The following is a 17,435-nucleotide window of genomic DNA, read 5'->3' on the forward strand; positions in this document are numbered from 1 at the left end:
AAAAATGTGCATTTTAGGATAAATTCACACTAAGATGCTTATTAATTTTCATGAAGACTTTAAAAAATATAAATAAATAAATTTACAGGGAAATCTGGAGAACTTAAGACTAGAAAAATGAGAGAAAATGAAATTGATAGATCTGCCTATCCTTATATACCACCCTTTTTACAATGTTAATTCATCTTTGTTTCTCCACAAGGTCAACTCCAAAGCAAGCAATTTTTTTTCTTAACTGGTTGCAACAAGTATATGTAGATGGCGTAATGGAACTTGAAAGTTTTCACCATCCATACAAAGCCCTTAACTAGTTATCTCACAGTAGGCTTCTTCTTTAAAAAAAAAAAAATCGCACAAACATGATTGAAAACATTTAATGTTGTTGGATGCTTTCAGGGCAATTTCAGGTTAACAGGACATCAGGAAAATGTAAAAAGCAGCTCTTTGCGTAACAAAAATATCAAATCTTTATTTTTGCGTGATTCTCATTCACTTTACTACAATGCTGGGGCAGGAAAGGAATGACATATATAGACTATTCTGTTATTATGTCAGTGATAGGTTTAGTCTCCAAACAAACTGTATGGGGAAGGTTATGTTTTGGAATAACATCCTGTGTTTTCACGCTGCCCAGCTCTTTAGTGACAGTCTGAGGTTGCATTGTATTAACCCAAGGCATTTTCCAACGTTAATTGATATCCCAGGTTTGTCCAGAGGAAAATCTACAGCTCCCCACAACATGCTTGACAAGTTATTATATTTATTTTGGTCAAAGCCTCGGTGCACAGGATCCCTCGTGGAGGTGGTCTATTATTGGAGTCCCATATGCTTTTTGTTTGGGAAGAAAGCAGTCACTGTGTCATACTGTTACAGAGGGTATTCTTTTTCAAGGATGTTGTTCCCTTGAGGACTATATCATGCCAGAGTTCCGAAGTCTAATAAGACCTTTTGTAGCTCTTATTGTGCAAAGGGTCTGGGAGGGAGGCAGGAGTTAAACAACAAGAAAAAAGAGAGGTAATTTAAGAAACGATAGCAGACCACATGTTGAAGAATGTGAACATCAGAGAAGAAAAGAGTAAAAGTGAACCTGCTGTTCTTTTTTAACTACTATCTATGCAAGGATATGATCTCTCACAATACCCATACATTTTATGAAATGGTTAATAAACAGTGAAAGACATTTTTAATACAAAAAGGTTAATTTTCTGGTTCTTAGCAGCCTCTGAAATAAGTGAAACATTCAGAGTACTGGAGAAACCGGAGAGCCATTTGTATGATTCCTGGACGCCTGCAGTGACTTTAAAGCAGAGGGAAAGGGGACTTTTTAAGCTCAGGGGCTGTTCTCCTTTGTGGCTAATCTTCTGGGGGCCATGTGGTAGTAGTGCGCAGGGCCAATGCAAAAACCTCACTAGCTAGAATCCACAGACATCCAGTGAAGCTGAAAAATTCAAAACTATGGCACTTGCTCCAAGAGCAGCCGACAATAGTCGCTAACTTGGGCAATTTCCTCTACTATTAGAGCTTTAGCAGGATACGTTAGTTGACTATGCATGACTATAAAGGATACATGACTAACACGAAGGAGAAATACTTTCCTTTTGCTTCCATGGCACAATTGTGGAAATAAAATTGGCTAGTCAACATGTGACCTTCTTTCTTTTTAACCCCACCCCCACCCCACAGCATTTGGTTCCACCACAACGCATTTGCATCAGTGAAGAATCAATGAACCTTTTGAGTCTCTACACATCCCCTTCTTTGCCCAACATCACTTTAGGACTTCCAGCCGTGCAACCACAACTCAGTGTAAGTAATCGATTTAGGGGGTATTTTCATTGGCTTTGGATATGGATCACTCAAGGTATATCAGTTCTTTTAGATTGCATAACGTTCTCTCAGGAAGTTATTTCAAGACAATGTTGGACTGGTTCCTGGCAATGCCACTGTTAAATTTTGTACCAGATAGGGAGGTCCTTTGTCTTTACTGATGGCAACCCTCTTTTTGAAGGGCTGTGAGAGGTCAGTCTTCTGTTTGAAGGACTCTCTGGTCCAAGTCCAGTTTAAAGACAAAGAAGCATAAGAAAGAACAGGGATCCATCAAGAGTTAGACAGCAGACTGGGCAGACACACAGATTGTCTGGTGAAAGTATTCCTCACTGTTGTGAGTAGGGATAGAGAAGTTCACTTTTTTCTCAGCAGACCAACTCAACCTGATACTTCCGAACTTGCTTTTGGATTGGAATGCAACTTCCAGTTGGATTATACATTTATTTATACCACCAATTACACACACACAATCTAGCAATAGCAAATTCATAAATCGATAAATGTGTATTTTACATTAAAAGTGTGTCATTTAAGTGTGGGCTGTTCATGCATTCTTTAAAAATCCATGCAAAGTTTTCATTCTGTCACACCTGGAATATTCAACATGATGCGGTTGGATTCTAGCTGCCATCAACTCCAGCCAGCAAGACCAATGGACAAGGATGATGGGAGTTGTAGCCCAACAACATCTGGGAGCAACCATGTTGGCTACCCCCATGTTATACTCCAAACTAAATCCTCAAGGACACAACAGACCAACAGGTCTCCCTGTTCTCCTTCATGTTTCTCCTCCCACTGCTTTTCTCTAAACTGAGCTTTTCAGACATGGTTGTCCACCTGTAGATAAGTGGCTATTATGAGAGAAGAACACAAAAGAGAAATGGCAGCTTGCCATTAAGCAACCCTTAACCACCTGCATTCCAAATCATGCCCTGCCTCATAGGCACATCTCTTCTTAGATGTTTCCTGGAGACCATGGTCTCAACTGACCTCCAACCTTAGTTTGTACTGTGGAAATAGTGAGTTACTCTCAACTAATTCGATACTGGTTCATCTGCCTTCATTCTCTGGCCTTCTTTTGTTTGTTTAACTATCATTTTCATTGATACAGGCATCAGCGCCATTCAAAGAAAAACAGAAGTGTGAGACCCAGACAATCAGGCAAGGAGTAGTTTTGCCAGGACAGTACAGAGGAAGCATCTCTTCACCTTCTGCCCCTCAGCCAATTGTCCTAGAAGGAAAGCCTAACAGTAGCCACCAAGCTCTCCTCCAGCATTTGTTACTGAAGGAACAAATGAGGCAGCAGAAACTCCTGGCTCCAGGTAATTAGCAGTGACTATTTATGGGCAGATTCTTCCTTTTTAAGAATGAAAATGTTATAAAGGAATATCAGGAGCTCCTTTAGACCAAAGCCAGACTACTTGTCCATCTAGTCCAATTTTGTCAAGTCTGACCCACAGCAGCCTTTCAGGGTCTCAGCCAAAGGCCTGGTTACTTGGTCCTTTTAACTGGAAATGCCAGGGATTGGAGATGGAATCTTCTGCACAAAGGCATATCTAGAGGTTGGCAAAACCAGCCCTGTCAGAGCAGGGGGCACAAAAATCATGTGTGGGTTGCCATACGTCCGGGTTTCCCCAGACGTTTTAGTGATTTTTGGAATTTTCAAAAATTCCAAATGCTATTTCCAGTGGACAAATACCAGACATATATCAGCCCTAATATTATGCATATGTGTGTGGCAACACACCACCGCTATCCTGGCAAGATCAAACACGGGAGAAGCTTCGCATCCTTCTCACATCATGGTACAAAGGCGTGCATGTATTTTTTCTGTACTTCAACCTCGCCTCACCCTTCAAGTACTTGGGTCACATAAAACATAGTAATTTCTTATGCAGCCATTGTGGTAAAGTGATTTTTTCCTGGTGTGTGTGTGTGTGCATGCTGATACAGCTGTTTGCCAAGGGTATAGGCAGGGGCAAAACGAGGCTTTATTTCACCTGGGTCAAAGACCCAATTTGGCACACTCACCCACACACATTTGCTTACACACACAGGCTGGAAGCTTCAACGGCGCCTCTCTGGAAACTTCACCTGGGGCAAAAAAACCTAGCTAGCCCCTCTCCCATAGCAATGGGAGCAATGAGTACACCTCCTTAGCTATTGGTTCATCCTATGTTTTCTAACTGTCAATTCCCCTAAGGAGAAAAAAAAATTGTCCATTGTGATTCTGCTTTCAAGTCAAAGCTCTTCTGCTTTTATTTTCTGGCCCCATGATTTACAAAGCCCATTAGTTTGTATCTGCTGATTAAATATATATATATATTAGTGGGATGGGTTAAGAATATGTAAGCATGGCTGTCACTTCATTAGTTATTACTCTAATTTGTGATTGTTGTCGTCGTTGTTTTAAAAAAGACATATGGAAGAGCATTCCTTATATTGTGATAATTCAAGGGCTCCCACGCTTGAGTTCCTAAGCTTCTCCAGTCCACATGTTCCTTCATGTTTGGTTTGGTTTTCAATGGAGCATCTTAAGAAGACTCCTCAGTGTTATTGATGGGCATACTTGAATATTGGAATGTTGTTGGTTTGTAGGAGGGGTGCCTCTTCATCCTCAGTCTCCACTGGCAACAAAAGAAAGAGTCTCACCTGGCTTAAGAGTTGCACATAAGTTACCTAGACACAGGCCACTAAATCGGACCCAATCCGCTCCGCTTCCTCAGAGCACCTTGGCACAACTTGTTATTCAGCAACAGCACCAGCAATTTCTGGAGAAGCAAAAACAGTATCAGCAACAGATCCACATGAACAAAGTAAGTATCCCATTCAAAACCCCAACACACAATGAATACAGTGCTTGTACAGTGTACATGCCATTGAAGAAAAAGGGAAAGCCCTGCATGCCAGTTTACAGTAAGGTTTGCTTATATTAAAAATGGTTTGATAAAAAAAAAGTTTGCCAAACCAACTCCCAGAGAAGGTCTCTTGCATCAAACTGCAAGTACATGCTATTTTTCATTATGTCATTGAAATAAGTATTGTTTTGTATACCCAGATTGTTCCTTTTAATGACCTATTTGTAAACGTTAGGCTTTTTGTAAATTGCTCAAGTTACCAAGACTTCTAAACAGCCATTGCTCATTCACATTTGAACTTTTTATTCCGTTATCGCAGATAAAATTATGAAGCTTTCACTGCAAACTGACCGAGCAGAGCTAACAGCTTTTACTTTCAAGGTTATAGGTCAGTTTTGAGGATCACAGTTTAGTAAACTGAAACATGAAGACTATTACCTCCAAACACAAACCCTTTTTGCTGCTTTTCCACTGCCTGCATGAATGCACTGTAAAGGTTGTCAATGAAATATAGTTTATTGTTTCATCCAAACCAGAAAATGGGAAACTTTGTTTAATTGAAGACTTCTAGTGGCATTCAAGCATGCTGAGAGGAACGAGAATGCATGCATGGACAGAAAGATCATTCACCTCTCATCTTATTAAGATATAAGCCATATCTCATCTTACTAAAAACACACACGTAAACAATAGCCATTTTAATTTTCAATATTTCCTACCAAACAGCTTCAAATTAGTCGCATAAGATCTTGTTCTGAAATTTTGGAAGTAAATTTTTATGTAGAGACAAACCGACGATAAACATTAGCTGGGACTAAGAATGTATATAACTGCCAATGTTTAGTTGGCCTATGTCATAGTTTATTGTGGTGACAGACTATTCTGTCAGGTATTTTATACATCTTTTTAGCGATTTCAACATCTGCTATGCCTATTCCTATAGGCAAGTTATTTAAGAAATTTCTAGGGCTCTGACATAGAATCTCTTAATTATGGCAGTGGATGTGATTGGCAATCACATGAAAGGAAACATAATGAAAAATAAAAAGTATAGGGGAACCAATCTTGCTAGGGAACACTTCCCCCAATGGGTGCTGATTTCTTGGAATCTCTTAAGAATTCCCAACCAAATTAAAAACACAACCTTGAGTTTAAGTACATAGTTTGTACAGTGGTTTGATTATTAAATCTCATCTTAATTAGGAAAAATGAAAACTAGAGAACTTCAAAGTTCAGAGCTGATCCTTGCATGTTAACCCCTCTCAACTTGGGTGTTTTGATTACTCAACTTGGACTCCACTTGGCTTTTCATTTACTATGTGTTCCATATGTTTAATCAAGATGCCATAGGTACATCTTGGTTTTCAAAATATTTCACCTTCCTGCAATTGTCTGAACAAAAGCAAGCTTTTATTACTGATTGAAAGACAGAAGCTCTGTGATTTTTTTCCCCAAGGGTGTCCAAAATAAATAGCGATTAGCTAACTTCTAGGGTTTTTTTTCTCTCTCAGAAACAATTAAACCACCATTTCATCTTGCATTTTTTTCCTGAGCTTTCTTGCACAGGGTTGTTTGTTTTACAGACCCACTAATAAGCCAAACATAATCCACCAGGTATGCATTATGGTCTGTCAAGTGCTACACAATATCCCTTGATTTTTGCAACTCAGGTCAGGCAGATTAGTAATGCCCCTGGTGGGCTGCCATACATAGCATGGTGCAAATTTGGTTTGATGGGCCACAAGTTGTGCAGGGTTGTGTTATATGACTGGATCCTTAAAAGCTACTTTGAAGATTCTACTTTGGACAGAAAAAATGGAATATAAATGTTAATAAATAAGATGGATCTGTATTCATTTGCAACTTTTAACAAACTTATTTTTTTTAATTAAAAATTGTTGTATACCACCATTCATTATCAAATTCCAGGGCAGCTTGTATGATACATTAAAATCGTAAATATTACAAACCACAGCAGAAAAAAGTGTAACGTTTCACTAGGTATTAACATTGTTTTGCTAAATAAATAGGTTTTTCATATGCACCAAAAGAGACAACTAAGGCCTTTCACATGTCAGGCACCAACCTTACATCTATCATGAACTGAAATAGGTCCAGATGTCATTTTGACTGCAAATGGTGTGGGGAGATATTTTTTTTCTCACTTGAAATGAATATAGTTCTTTAAAAACCAAACAGTACTGTAATTTCAGCAACCAGCTATGCTGCGGTGTACACATTATTTCTATTGAGTTGTCCCATTCAATATAAAAAGCTGGTTGCTCCAGAACAGCCTTTCTCAACCTTGGGTCACCAGATGTTGGTAGACTACAACTCCCATCATCCCCAGCTAGCAGGACCAGTGGTCATGGATGAATTTACTACACAATCATTATAAAATGAAACGATTGAAATAACAATGTATTCATAGCTCAGGGAAATGAAAACCTCCTTGCTGGTTGCAAAAATAATAATATTGCGCTGAGTGATTTTCTTTTGGAGGAAATTACACAAACAGGATGCCACCACCAAGAAGGCCTCTTCCTTGGTTGCTACCCACCTTACTTTATTTGGGGAATGCTTGAAGGAGGTAACAGTGGGACTGGGAAAACTCCCGGTCTGAAAAGTTGCCATGTGATACTGTATGAAGAGATGCCCACCTGGATCAACACATTTTAGCAACATCAGGAAAACCACTTAAACATTAATGATGATCTGGCATCTGCATGAATTGTTTCACACTGTGACAAGTTGTGACTTGTCCCTCGATGCCCATCTGTAAAGTGTGAATAATAATGACAGCAACAACAAGTTGCTTTGGAAAGCAAATTACCCCATGGGTAAGAATGAAAAGTCCTTGTCTGCGCTGTGAGTAGTTTTTGCTCATTTTTATTTTTAGCATAATTGCAATGTCGTGTAAAGACTTTGGAAGTCTTTTACAGTTTTACAGATCACCTCTGGATCAACACAAGCTCTGATCTATAAGAAGACCTTTGGACTGTTTAGCCTTGCAGAGTTGCAGGAATCAATCGGGTTCTTTTCTTTGATAAAGTTAATAAATCCCAGCTATAAGCCAGCACGGTGACTGGGGTGATAACTAGCAAAAGCTAACACAGGCCAAAGGTAAAGCTTTGCCCCCCCCCCAATTGTTTCTGCTATAACTGCTATAAAAAGAATAAAACAATCAACTGGACCAAAAAGTTTGCCTTACTTCCTTATATCAGGAGAAGATCCCCCATGGTTTCTTCTGTCATTTGTCAGAGACCATGTGTTTGAAGTGGGAAACAGTATACCTCTTCATTGGAGTCTGAAGTTTATACCTAAGGGATGCAATACACTGACCTTCTCAAAACATTTTAGCTGAAATGCAAATTTTGACATCTCATCCAGAAGTCAGTGGAGAGTCTTGCCCTTGCTTTTGAAAAATGAACGTGTGGAAACCTGAACTGGGCTTTCCCTTTTAAAGATAGTCTTTGCTGTTGCCAGATTTAATATACTTCTGTCTAGATGACAGCTTGTTTCCTCGTAGAGTCCTTTGATCACAATTTTTAGAACTCCATTCTGCCCAATAAACGGGATAGTATGTCTGGCAGCTCCAGTTAAACTAATTGTCATAGGTACCAAAAGACTGGCTCTACAACAGAACTCTTACTGTTTTGACTCTTGTTCCTGTCTCTGCAAATAACTTAAAAGATGCAATTTCTACTTGCACCATTGGCACCGGGTTATTGGCATGCATCTAAAAACATTAGAACTGCAGGGAAAGCAAGATAGCAGATATTTTCACGAGCCCTGGAAAGCAATTAATAGAGAGTGTCTTCAGAACTGTATCCAAACGTACTGCATCATATTATGAACCCTGTGATCACGTTGTATCATGTGATGAATACACACTCAGATTTGCGATACTGCACACTTTAATAAATATCCTAAATATTTTGAAAAGTGGTTTTCCTTAAGTGCTTGATGTGTTTCCCTGAAATCATTTTAGTAATCATTACAAAAAAACAACAACAACAACAGACCTGTAAGGTAGAATGAGTTTATCATTCTCACACAACAGAGGGAAAAAGTCTCAGCTTGAGGTGTATGGGCTTTCCTGAGGTGTTGCTCGGCTACAACCCCAGCCACATCAATAAATTGTAAAAAAAGAAAAAAGAAAAAAGAATTGTCAATTAATGGCTACTCCAGCTTGTACTGGTCTTAGGATAAAAAATTGCCAGAATTTAGAAACATGTCACAACTAGGAAACCTTGAATATTTTATCCTTTCTTTGTTTGTTTGCTATGGATGCTTACGAAAAGCATTAATTTTCAATTAGTAGAGATATTTTCTCTCAAAGATTTGAAGTTGAATGGGAGTGGGACGATATGTTTTTGTTGGATATGCAAGCCTCTGCTTACTGCCACAAGTGGTTAGGTGCGTGGACAGATTTGTGCATAATATTGGTTTTAGCTCAACTGACTAGTATAAATGATGCCCCTTAGGCATTTGTGTCATGCTTTTTGGATTACTTTGCAGACAGCACACAGGGCAGCTCATCTCTGCACAGTCCTTTATGCTGCTGCTCCTGTTCGTAGGTACACTCAGGGCACTTTGTTCTTTGAATGTCTGTGCAGCAATTTCATTGAAAGGGTTTCAGGAAATTATGGATTTTATGAAAGCTTACACTTGGGGAAGAATACATGAAAAGACTTGCTGTAAGCAAAATATATAATATATTTATACGGCTTGTGTTCTGCGGCTAGGTTATTTACTTACCATATTTTCCTGCAGAGTGAACCAGGTACAGCTGCCTTTTGAAGTCCTTTCTTCGTTAGACTAATTTCTCAAAACACTTCCTCTGGTGCTGCTGCTGTTTACTTTGGCTTATACGTATTCCTGACGGTTTAATTTCCTGCAAACAAAAGAAATGAAATGGTCCAGGTTCCATTTGCTGGAAGCTGTTCCACCAAGTAACTTTCTCGGTTTGGATCAATTGCCAATACAGTGGTACCTTGGGTTACATACGCTTCAGGTTACATACGCTTCAGGTTACAGACTGCTAATCCAGAAATAGTACCTCGGGTTAAGAACTTTGCTTCAGGATGAGAACAGAAGTCGTGCTCTGGCGGCACGGCGGCAGCAGGAGGTCCCATTAGCTAAAGTGGTGCTTCAGGTTAAGAACAGTTTCAGGTTAAGAATGGACCTCCGGGACGAATTAAGTACTTAACCCGAGGTACCACTCTACTGCTTTTGAGAACTGCACTTGGTACAGTTAGCCCAAATGCAGCTGAATGGTCATTATTAAAGTACAGTACTGTCTTCCTAGATCTGTTTGTTTTGTTTTGTGCAGCACTTCATATATTTTAGATTATATATATAAATAAAACAGTACATCTTAATGATTGCCTCCTTTGAATACAAGTTAAGGGTCCTATTTCCACCAAAATATGAGGGTAGATTACCTTTCATGTTGAGTGTTAGAATTCTGTGGGCTTCATGCAGCCAAAGTTAATAGGGGTCAAATCAGCCATGAAAGTCCCTGGGTGATATTGGTCCAGACAACATCTCTTAGCCTAACCTAACCTCACAGGGTTGTTGTGGGGATAAAGTGGGGATGAGGAAAACCATGTACACCACCTTGAGCTCCTTGGAAGATAAAGCTGGTGTATAAATGTAATAAATAAATATTGTGCCATTAACAGTACTTTAGCCAAGCATGGAAATCATCCCTCTTGCTCTTTTTACACTGTGCCTAGGCATCTAGCCTTCTCTTGCTACACTGCAGCCTTGTTCTGGTTACTCCAGGTCCCCCAAGCCCAATTCCTCTTCCCTGTCCAAACTTGACTTCCCACTTGCTAGGCCACAAACAATTCCATGCTGTTTCACCCCAGTGCTTTTGTGTGCCTCTGTTCAAATGCAACCCTAGCTCTGATAGATCTCTCCAGCTTTCTCCTTTGTGCTGGCTTTGAAGTGGCCAGATTCACAGTTCTTGTGTGTCGAGGTCCCCAGGGCTACCCCAATAACTCACACATCACACAGAATTTTTTGTTTAAGATTTTTGGCATAATTTTGGCCACAGCTTTATTGAAATACAAATTTGTGAGTGGTTGCTTAGGCATTGGTTGCGACTATCTGCCCCCACCATGGGGGACAGACTGACATTCCGCACGATGTGAAAGTCAGAATAGGGGAATACACTTGGGGGTAGTGACGGAGCAGGGAACCTGCCCTCACCCCAAATGCAACCAGGAGCTCATTGCTATAGCCCGAGCCCCCTTGACAGAGTGGACAAGCAGTAGTTAGCCCCCAATTCCTTTAACGGAATCCCTTGCAGCAGCAGCATTAGAGGGGCAGGCACTCAACCTACCAAGGGCAGGCACTCAACCACTTCCCCTCAACCAACCAAACCATAAACCAATGCCTAACCGCAACCTTATAAGTTGTGACGATTTGCTACGCAGTAGGCAAAAACCAAATGGCCCCAGCCAATCAGCCAGATGGACAAAATTCCTACCAGGCCCCTGCCCCAAGAGCAGACGACCCCCTGACAGAAATAGCAAGGTCAAAGCGAACAACCCTAATTCTAGGGAGGGGGGGGACGGGCAATCCGATGCACGGTCGAAAAGAGGAAGCCCTAGCCTCGTGCAAGGAGTTTTAGCATTTCTGGCTGTCAATCAACAAATGGCAACATTAACTTCTTCCCAACAACAAGGGAAGCCCCAATCGCATCAGTGGCCAATGAACAATTAGCCCGCCCCCAACTTTGGAGTGTCCTGGCGGCCCCCACCGCAACACGTGCTCTCCATGAAGGAGAACACGCTTTCACAGCTGCTAGGAGACAAATAAATGCATCCCGAGTTCCAAGCCTCACTCCTGTGACAACAGGGTTGGTTTTCAGATCCTCCCCCCATCACAACCATGTGTGTCTCTCCCCTTGACATTCTGATCTGGAGTTGATCTGTGGCAACTGCTTGGGCAGGAAGTGCTCAGTTACAGTTGGGGAAGCTCAAAGGCTGTCTTAAAATTTAAACTTAGGATACTTTAACCGGATCCTCGCCTGAATTTCAGCACACTGACTCACAGCCGTATGATCTTGGAAAAATGTTGCTGTCACGTTTGTGAAACAGGGACATTCATGCTTGTTGATGTTTTTAAAAAAGTTACATCAGTGCACCTGTATGCATACATTTACTTTTCTACAACTTTACAAAAAGCCTTGGAATTCGTTTAATATATTAATAGTAAAGTTCCTCCAAGGGTGCTCTTTCCATGAACTACCCCATATGTCACACGAAGGTTGCAACATCTGCCTTATCATGTCTGCAGGAATGGTGCTATAATGCATCACAAAAGAGAAAGATATCCCCACTTTGAACTTGAAAGCATGCAGAAGGAGTACAGTGAGGGAATAAATATGTTTCCTAACTGGGCGGCAGTCTGGATCTCATTCTCTCTCAGATTCTCTTTAAGGCTAACCCACCTGATGCCGAGGAACTGGCATATGGAATGTTTTACAGATGGCCCAGCATCAGTGACTCATATAGCTGTAGATGATTATCTGTCACACAGATGTTTCAGCCTGTACTTTTCTGCTAGCCCCATTCAGCAGTCAGCCACTCCTGGTGGCTCAGCAACAGATGTTTCGAATGCCAGTATCTCTTGCCCATTCTGAATATAAGGGGCTGGTATCTTTGCATACTTGGTCATCTTCACCCATTTTGATTGCAACCGGAGAGTGCTTGTGCGCTATAGAATGAGGGGATGTTTTCTCGATCCCCTGTTTTGCCTCATTAGCTGCAGAAATATCTATTATCAGTAAGTATGTCAACGAAGATAACGTATTTTGAGTGATAGTTGAACCTAAGAAAGTAATTAATATAATTGGTGATATGGACAGCATCCAACAGAGTTAATTGATTGACCCAGCCCACTGATTTAAACTCTGACGAATGTGTTCTCCATTTCAAGGTAGCCACAATTTGTTAATGTATAAATCAATTTACACAGATACTGGTAATACCCATAGTGCAGTTGGTGGTAAAAGGCTCTGGTGCTGTTTTTTATGGGTGGAGAGGATAGTTCAGCTACAGGAGGTTCTGGGGTGGTCTTCTCCAGTTTCCCTGTATCTTATCAGGTCCTTCTAGCATGGTAGATGACCACATAGGGAAGTGGACTACCTGGAGCTGCCTCTGAGGTAGTCTATGCCTGCCTATTGCTCTTTCCTGAAGTGGAGACAACTGGGTATGATTAGATTGTGGTCTTTCTGCCCCACCACCTCTTTGGCATACAAATTTTGTAATGTACACAGTCTTCATAACACCATTCAGAGTTGTTGTTTTTGCAATCCTTCAGTTCACTGTGACTTCCACTAATAGTGAGTTGAAGTTCTCTGATATCTATATTTTGTAGATATAAAGATTCAGGCCAAACAGCTATTTCATCTTTTGCTTCTATGTTTTCTGCCCCCACCCAATCCTCTTTCTTTGTTTCAGATACTTTCTAAATCTATTGAACAGTTAAAACAGCCCGGCAGCCTCGAAGAAGCCGAGGAAGAGCTTCATGGAGAACATTTGATGCAGGAAGAAAGAGCGCCCTCTCTTGGTAGCAGCATTAGGGATGACAGCAGTAGCATTTCTTCGGACGACAGACTGGGGCAGCCTTTAGGGGCTGTGAAGGTGAAAGAGGAACCACGGGACAGTGATGATGATATTCAAAGTCAGCAAATGGAATCTGGGGAGAAAGCTGCTTTTGTGCAACAGGTAATAGGCAAAGATTTAGCTCCAGGCTTCGTAATTAAAGTGATTATCTGAATACTCTTATAATAAGCATTTCTGAATCCTTGGTGAACAACATGTGTTTTTCTTCCCCCATCCACAGGGTTCAATTGAATTGGGTGTTTTTAGCAATCAGCAAATCTAACAACGCCAGATATGTTCACACCTTAAGCATAGCGAGAAGGTTCTTGTTAGATCGGGGAAACTCTTATTGCCGTGTGAGCTTTTGGGTAATTCGTAGAATTGGTATTCACTCCAATGGATTCTACTACATTAGTTCTAGTGAAATGGAACTCATTGTTGTGTGAACTTTCTGATCAGGCTACTGCTGATCAGACCTCAGAATTTCTCTTCTCTTTTGGTTTTGCTCCATTTCTAAATTTCTTTGACATCTCAATGTATACTTTTGTCAATTTGTATATAATGTACCATACTGTAGTCCTAAACACTGTTAAAAAGAAGGGGATTTCCCCCTTCCTTGGTACTACCAGCCCAAATACCAGTGATCTGAGCTTTGTATATAGAATGTAACCTGGAGAAAATGAGTTGGAAGGCAAATGAAGACCGGCATAGAATGCACTTTTAAAAACGAAATTGGTTTTCCCTATCTGTGCTACTTAATTTTACGCCCCATCTTTTTATCACTATCTTCATCTGTTTCCTTTGAGGATATTCCCCATGTGCAACATTATGCATGATATCCCTGTATTTGTGTTGAGATGGTGGTAGCAAGGAACCAAATTATGACGGTGATTGCCAGTTTATTTATTCAGCAAAAGCTAAGTATCACAATAGAACACAGCCTAGCACGGAGGTTTACATGCTTATACCAGTAGCAGGGGGACACATTTGTGTTTCCAGCACCCATCTTGAGGCCAACTTGTCCCAGTACCCTCCTCTCCTAGTTGGAAAATAAGTCAGCTGTTCATCCCAGAGTGCCCAGTCAAAGCCATTGAGCCTTAGTGTACTTGGTTTACCCAGACCCCTGGCCAGCTACTCTGTGTGTCAAGTACAGGGGAATGTCTAGGTCTGATTCTCTTGGGAAATTTGTCCAAGGCTGTCTAAAAACAGAGCAGGTTGGCAAATACTTTTCAATAATACTGTAAGTATTATTTACTAAGGCACACATGCAGTTATAGGTAGTTGCAGCTCCAGAAGGACCATAGTCCTTTTGAATGCTCTAAAACCAGCACAGCTCAGTATGTAGCAAAAGCTGCCGTTTACTTAAGCCATTGCTGTGTCAGGTCCCTGCTGTTCTCCTGCAGAAAAGTAATTGTGTGAAGGTGGACAGGAAATGCCTTATAGAAACAGGAAGTCCAAGTAATTCATGCACTGTGGAATGTAAGAGGGGGCAAAGGGAAGCAGAGGATAGGGTTTTATTCTCTGTTTTCTAAAGGGCACTCTATGAAATGATTTATTGTCAAAGAAAATAACAAAGCAAGTAGGGAAATTGTTAAGGAAGCTTTCCAGTGAAACATTTCCTTTATATTCCCTTCTGATATGTTTACTTTGTTGTAGAGGTTTACTTTTGTTAAGCTAAAGATGCATTGTATTAAGGCCCCCTTTAATATGGATAGTCCAAAACTGACCTGGAATCCTTGTCAGTCCCCCCCCCCTTATTAAAATATTTATATTTCTAAGGTATTTTAAGGTGCAGTATCTTTTTCAAAAAGAGAGCGCTGTTTTGCCAAATGGAAAAGTTGTTCTAATAAAAGCACACGGTGTTTACATTTTTATTTTCTAGAATCCCATATAAAATGCTGCAAAGATACATTATCCTACCCACAACCTCTGTATCACAAAGAGACTTGCTAACAGATCCTTCATGCTTGCTGCACCAGTAAATATGGTTTGTGCCACAGTTGACCATTTTCCTATTGATATATCATTTCAGTGTAGAAAGACATGTGTACACAAGAGACACACTGTCTTGAGTGACAGGTGTATACACCAGGGGTCAGTGAACTTTTTCAGCAGGGGGCCGGTCCATTGTCCCTCAGACCTTGTTGGGGAGGTGGACTATATTTTTTTAGTGAGGGAAATGAATGAATTCCTATGCCCCACAAATAACCCAGAGATGCATTTTAAATAAAAGGACACATTCTACTCATGTGAAAACACGCTGATTCCCGAACCGTCCGTGGGCCAGATTTAGAAGGCGTTTGAGCCGGATCCGGCCCCCGGGCCTTAGTTTGCCTACCCATGGTATACACCTATTCCACTCCCTGTGCATTTTATGACAGCAGTAGCTCATTGCATCTTTCCGTCATTATGCACACATACAAACAGACATGTGAGTGCTTGTCACATGTAGTGGTGTACATTCCTCCCCCACACTTTCACAGAAAAAATTCTAAAGGTAAGAAAGTGGTGCTGTGTGAAGCAATTCTGACTCTTTCAAGATATTGCTTCAACACAGCGGTAGGGCTGGGCGATATATTGCTATATTGTCCCAAACGTGTTTGAAGTATCGCGATATCAGCTGCATTTGTGACCTAGCAATGATATTGCAAATCATGGTGTGTGTGTGTGTGCTAGGCAGAAATCACAATGTGGGGGAAACCATGAAGCCAGCCAATGCTTCTCTCGATTCCTGCAGCCCCTCTTAACTCGGCCGGCTCAGCCCTTCCCTGCCTCCTGCAAGTTGCAGTGAATCACAAGAGCAGGTGCTGGCAAAAATCACCATGTCGAAAAAAACATGAAGCCCGCCAATGCCTCTACATAGCTCCATCATTATTTCAGACATCATGGTCTATCAGTATATTGAGATGTTTAACTGGTGATCTATCACAATGTTGAAAATCAGATATTGCCCAGCCTTATACCACAGTTGTCCAGATAGGTCATATTTTGGGAACTGGGTACACTTTCCCAACATTTGTATTCCCTGGAGTCCAGCTGAGTAAGTTGCTCAGCTGGTACTATTTCCCTCTGATTTTAAAAAGTACCTGTGATAATTAGTCTAGGAAGAAAGGCCCGTATGCCATAATCCTGCTTATGTGCAGCGTAGCTCAAGCAGAAATATAGAAATCCACTGTTCAGACAAGCTCTTAAATGCATGCAGCCCATCTTCTTGTGTGTGTGGTGGCAGTGCAGAATGTCATGCCAATGTTTAGGAGCAAAATGCTAATTTCAATAGAGGGCCAGCGAAAAATGTTTCCATCAGCTTTATTAGAAGATGCATGAACACCGACTTTCAGATTTAAGGGCTTTAATGTAAACAGAGAGATCATCTTCTTTCTTGAGGAAAAGTAAGAAATCTGATATTTAGATCCATAAAGTAGACATTTGTGAAAATATATTTTCCCATCTTGTACATTCTTTTTCACAGTCTGATATTAGCCCACTCAACAAAGGATAGAGCATCTTTTAAAATATGTTTTATTTGGGTGGATACCTGGATATAAGCAAACTTTTGTACAATAATATTTCAAAAATGTGTAACTGTAAAGATATTTTTATAAAGAATTCAGGAGAGTTTCCCCAGTATAGCCAGTGGACTTTCATGCCACCCATTTTTTTTTTAAAGAGAGAAGTTACCTGGAACCAGTGAAAAAGGAAAACTGGGTTTACGCAACCATCTTTCTAATTGCTAATTGTCACATTTTAAATCTATTGTATTTATTATAATTTACACCTTTGGTGATCTCTTGTTTTGTGTTGTAAATATATTCTGTTTGTATGTTCCCTATTTTGCCTTCTGATACAAGTCTATATATTCCTTTCTCAAATAAAGTTTTTTTTCTCAAAAGATTCCCTTTCACATACTTGGCTTTGTGTAAACTTGATAATTCTAAGGCACTGCTTTCTCTTTGATATAGGCAAATATATTTGCTTATTATTGTGGAAGGAACAGATTTAGGAGCATGCTTTTTATTCCATTACACAAAGTCTGTTTTTGACCTGTTACTTGATCCCACCTCAGCCATTACACATCGTACAAAAATGGAAGTATCTGTGCATGTTCATTTTATCTTCATCACATTTGTCT

General features: G+C 40.5%; 1 protein-coding gene across 8 annotated transcripts in view; it reads left to right on the forward strand.

Annotated features, from left to right (window-relative positions):
• HDAC9 (histone deacetylase 9) overlaps positions 1-17,435 on the forward strand; it is a 425,839-nt gene that overhangs the window by 233,606 nt on the left and 174,798 nt on the right. For 7 of the 8 annotated variants that reach the window (XM_081881910.1, XM_081881911.1, XM_081881909.1 and 4 more), the window contains 4 exons: positions 1,684-1,806; positions 2,939-3,149; positions 4,426-4,643; positions 13,163-13,429. In XM_081881910.1, the coding sequence (XP_081738036.1) occupies positions 1,684-1,806; positions 2,939-3,149; positions 4,426-4,643; positions 13,163-13,429 (819 nt within the window). Of the gene's footprint in view, positions 1-1,683; positions 1,807-2,938; positions 3,150-4,425; positions 4,644-13,162; positions 17,187-17,435 lie in introns of those variants that run through there. The other variant, XM_081881915.1, reaches the window with a different exon arrangement.

Source organism: Podarcis erhardii (genome assembly GCF_964252035.2).
Source record: "Podarcis erhardii genome assembly, chromosome: 12".
Taxonomy (NCBI): domain Eukaryota; kingdom Metazoa; phylum Chordata; class Lepidosauria; order Squamata; family Lacertidae; genus Podarcis; species Podarcis erhardii.